Here is a 4,742-nt window from a genome sequence, read left to right on the forward strand (position 1 = left end):
TTACATTGTGGGAATAGAGATTTACGTCTATATTCATGACAAAGTAGGCTGTTTTGCCATAGGCGTAAACACTTTTCATTGTTTTAAATATTTTAATAATGCAATCCTTTCAAACGTCACTAAGTAATTAAATAAAATGTCAGGTTGTTTATCATTTATTACATATGTCATGTCAACTTTGCACGTTAATTTTTTGACAAATTAGTATTTTTTTGTCATTATACATTACCCATTGTTGTAAAATTATAAATACATGCAGTTCTCGCAATTCTGTTGTAAGTAGAATGTTGCACTGGATACTATGGACGATAATCTCATGTGTATTAACAAGAGAAACTCTTGGACAGAATGAATGTTCCCAAAACACTAACTGTAAATTACCAAACTGTTTCTGTGCTACGTCTAAACATCATTTACCAGTGGATCAAATACCACAGATAGTGTATTTCGCTTTTGACGATGAAATAGACAAAACAATTGGAAGCCATTACGAGAGATTGTTCCATCCAAGCAGGAAGAATCCTAACGGTTGTCCAATTACCATGTCAATGTTTGCTACTAACAAAAGTACAGATTATGATGCTATGGATAAACTATATTCTATGGGAATGGAAATAGGATCACATAATACAATACATATGACAACGAAAGACATTATTTCTAACGAAACTCGGTCACAACAAAATTATATAGGTCAGATGACTAACATTCCACCAGAGTCTATTATCGGATTTAGGAGCCCTTTTTTGGCCAGTGCAGGCGATGACCAGATAGAGGCACTTAAAGGAAATGGATTTAAATATGATATTTCCTATACATTCACTCGTAGACCAGAATCTAGTTTAAATATATGGCCGTTTACGTTAGATTATGGATGGCCATATCCATGCAACATAAATCCATGTCCGAAGCAAGCACACCCCGGTTTTTGGGAGGTACCAATAAATTCTATGTGGGATTACATTCATACTGATATATGTGCCTATGCCGATAGCTGTACATATTCACCGCCATCGGCCAATGCAATGTTTAAATATTTATGGAGTAATTTTAATAATTCGTATTCGCAAAATAAAGCTCCGTTTGGCATCCATTTACATGGTCGATGGCTAAATGATGGATTGCGTCTATGGGCAGTCGACAAGTTTATCCGAGAACTTCTCAAACTCCCGGATGTTTATATCATATCCGTAAAGAAGATGTTGCAATGGATGGCATATCCAGCTAAACTTTCAGAACTTCAACTTTTTGAACCTTGGACATGTGCACCAGATGCTGGATTTATGCCCCCTTTGAATCCCTTACCAGCAAGATGTGAACAAGGTGTGAACTGTCAGCTACCGAATTGCGTCTGTGATCAATTGCAACATGAAATGACAACTTTTGAAATTCCACAAATGGTTTATTTTGCTTTTGACGGACCTATTGATGGGACGGTTGGTCGTTACTTTAAGACACTTTTTGATCAGTCACGAAGAAATCCAAATGAATGTCCAATCCGATTCAGTTTGTTTTTGTCACATGAAAATACGGATTATAACCAAGTACAAGAACTGTATGACAATGGAGCGGAAATTGGAACTAATGGACTTGGTAAGAATTATCTTGCTACTAAAGAATCAGTTTTAAACGAAGCAATGAAGATGAAACAAAACATTATTTTAAATACTGAAATTCCAGATTCGGATATCAAAGGTTTCAGAAGTCCATACTTGTCAACAGCTGGTGATGGACAAGTAGAAGCATTAAAAAAAGCAGGATACAACTACGATATGTCTTATACATTTACACGACGACCTTATAATTCATTGAATGCCTGGCCAGTAACACTGGACTATGGTTGGCCCTACATATGTAATATAGAACCATGCCCAGTAAAATCACATAAAGGCTTTTGGGAAGTACCTGTTAATTCGTTATATGATTGGACGAATACCGATATCTGTACGTATGCAGATGAATGTCGGAATCAACCCAATACAGAAGATGAAACATATCAATATCTTATGGATAATTTCATGAATAGTTACCGTGGAAACAAAGCTCCATTCGGGATTCACTTGCATCCTCGATGGTTCCATATACATCGATATTTACGTGGAGTTAACCGCTTTATTAAAGAGTTAGTTAAAAAGAAAGATGTCTATATTATATCGGTAAGCGATGTTCTTGAGTGGATGAAAGATCCTGTCACACTTGAAAAAATCAATAAATTCTCAAATTGGAAATGTCCGGCCATCAACAAAAATGCCTTACCACCACCAGCTCTTCCCGATTCAGTATCTGAGTGTAAAAATGATATCAACTGTCGCTTACCCAATTGTTTTTGTCCAACGTTTGACCATCCAATGGCAACATCAGACATACCGCAAATCGTTTATTTTGCTTTTGACGACGAAGTGACTTTAAAGTATTCTGGATATTACTTCAATTTGTTTGGTCCTTCGATGAGAAATCCGAACAATTGTTCGATGACGTTTACTTTATTTACCATAAACAAGGGAACTGATTATTCGTTCATAGAATACTTCTATAAGAAAGGTAACGAAATAGCCTCGCATGGCGCAAATAACATACCAACAAATTCTAAAATCACCGTATTATCAGAAGCTGGTTCTCAAAAACAAAATATTCTCGACAATACAAATGTAACTGCAGGTGAAGTAACTGGATTTCGTAGTCCTCAGTTATCCACAGCCGGGGACGATCAACTTGATGTTCTGGAAAAGCTTGGCTACAAATATGACGCCTCTTACACTTTTACAAGAAGACCAAAACATGGCAAGAATGCATGGCCATTTACTGCGGACTATGGATGGCCATATGATTGTAACATTCCACCTTGTCCTTTCTATTCACATAAAGGATTCTGGATGGTACCTGTTAATTCAATGTGGGATTATAAAAATGAATCTATATGCACGTTTGCCGACGAATGTAAACATCAACCATTAACTGAAAAAGATGTATTTGATTATCTGTGGGCTAACTTTCAGAATTCGTACAAAGGGAATAGAGCGCCCTTTGGGATACATTTGCACCCAATGTGGTTAAATAGCATTAAAAACATTATAGGCTTGAGGAGGTTTATTGACAAAATATCACAATTGAATGATGCTTATGTTGTTTCTATTGCTAAAGCAATAGAATGGATGAAAAATCCAACAAAGTTACAAGACATTAAAAGTTTTCGTCCATGGATGTGTTCAGATTCAAATCCAATTATCAACCAAAAACCAACAACAGTCCCTGTTCCAACTATAAATCCAATCATTCAATCAAATCATGTTCGATCACTGTTAGATCAAACATTATCATCGTCTATTGATCAAGCAAATTCACAAGATCAATTTCAACTCAAAACTGTTGGAAACTCTATGACATCAATGGTTACTGACCCCACAATGGGTGTTCCTATTCGTATGCCTTTATCAAAAACACCAGATAGTGAGTCAGTATTATCGTTTGCCAAATTTGATAGAGGCGTAAAACCTATTGTTCAAAATATTGCATCCACTAAACATTTTAAGAATCCTGCAGTTAGTGAAATATTCCAACTAACCAATACAAAAGAGCAAACATCCACTCTAAAGAACAATTCACAACTTGATATTGGGCAATGTGTTCAAGGACATTCATGTTCACTACCATTTTGTTATTGTAAAGGTCAAAGTGTCCCGCTTAAGTTGCCTAAATTAGCAACTCCACAAATGGTGTTTCTTGCATTCGATGGAACTTTAAATCACGCAGATCACGGACCCTATCTCAATCTGCTTGAAAACAAGAAAAACCCAAATAACTGTTCAATATCTGCGACGTTCTTCGTAAACCAAAAAGGTTCTAACGTCACAGCCATTAAAGACATGCATGACAGAGGTTACGAGATCGCTATGAGAGGAAACTATGTTTTACGACCTAGCAACGCATCAATGCTTGAATCTGAAATAGCCGATCAGATTGCCGAATTGAGTAGTCATGGTATCAACGATGTGGTTGGTTGGAAGACAGTTGGTTACACCAAACTTACAGATGATTTTAAATATGTTCTAAAGAAATATGCATTTCTCTACGATTCTACAAATTATTTTGACAATGAAAATAATTTATGGCCTTATACATTAGACTTTGGACCTACAAATAGTTCATTATTATGGGAGATTCCAAATTTAGCTTTAACTGATTATCTTGGTGTTTACCAGTGTCAATACGCAGACGGTTGCTTTAATAGTCCGGATACGACTAATGCCACGTTTACTTTTTTGTGGAATAATTTCAAAAAACACTATGTGAATGGAAATCGAGCTCCATTTGGGATAAGTATGAGGAAAACGTGGCTATCACATCCATTCTACAGTAAAAATCTTGAAGGATTAAAGTTATTTTTGAAAGCTATACTTTCCAGTCATGATGTTTATATTGTATCTGTGAAAAATGTACTTGAATGGATGGAAAATCCCTTGCCATTAGCAGACATTCCACGCAGTAACCTATGGACGTGCACATAATCTAATCCAGGAAATATATATATTTTATTTTTAACTTTTTTTGTTTGTTTGTTCGTTTGTTTGTGGTGTGTATGTGTTGTTTTTTTTTTTTTTTTTTTTTTAATTCACTATGCAAAATCTAGTGCATTCCTGGTAATATTTTCAAAAGTGTACTCCACAAACGCTATATTTGGTTGATATAGACGTAATGGTTTTTTGATGTACGTTTTATATACGTATCTGAAATCCGTTACATTT

At 35.6% G+C, this 4,742-nt stretch overlaps 1 protein-coding gene across 1 annotated transcript; it reads left to right on the top strand.

Moving 5' to 3' along the window:
• Positions 1-268: 268 nt before the first annotated feature.
• Positions 269-4,539, top strand: LOC143071706 (uncharacterized). Its single transcript, XM_076246198.1, has one exon. The coding sequence runs from the start codon at positions 285-287 to the stop codon at positions 4,503-4,505; it is 4,221 nt and encodes a 1,406-aa protein (XP_076102313.1). The 5' UTR covers positions 269-284; the 3' UTR covers positions 4,506-4,539.
• Positions 4,540-4,742: the final 203 nt, after the last annotated feature.

Source organism: Mytilus galloprovincialis, chromosome 4 (genome assembly GCF_965363235.1).
Source record: "Mytilus galloprovincialis chromosome 4, xbMytGall1.hap1.1, whole genome shotgun sequence".
Lineage (NCBI taxonomy): Eukaryota > Metazoa > Mollusca > Bivalvia > Mytilida > Mytilidae > Mytilus > Mytilus galloprovincialis.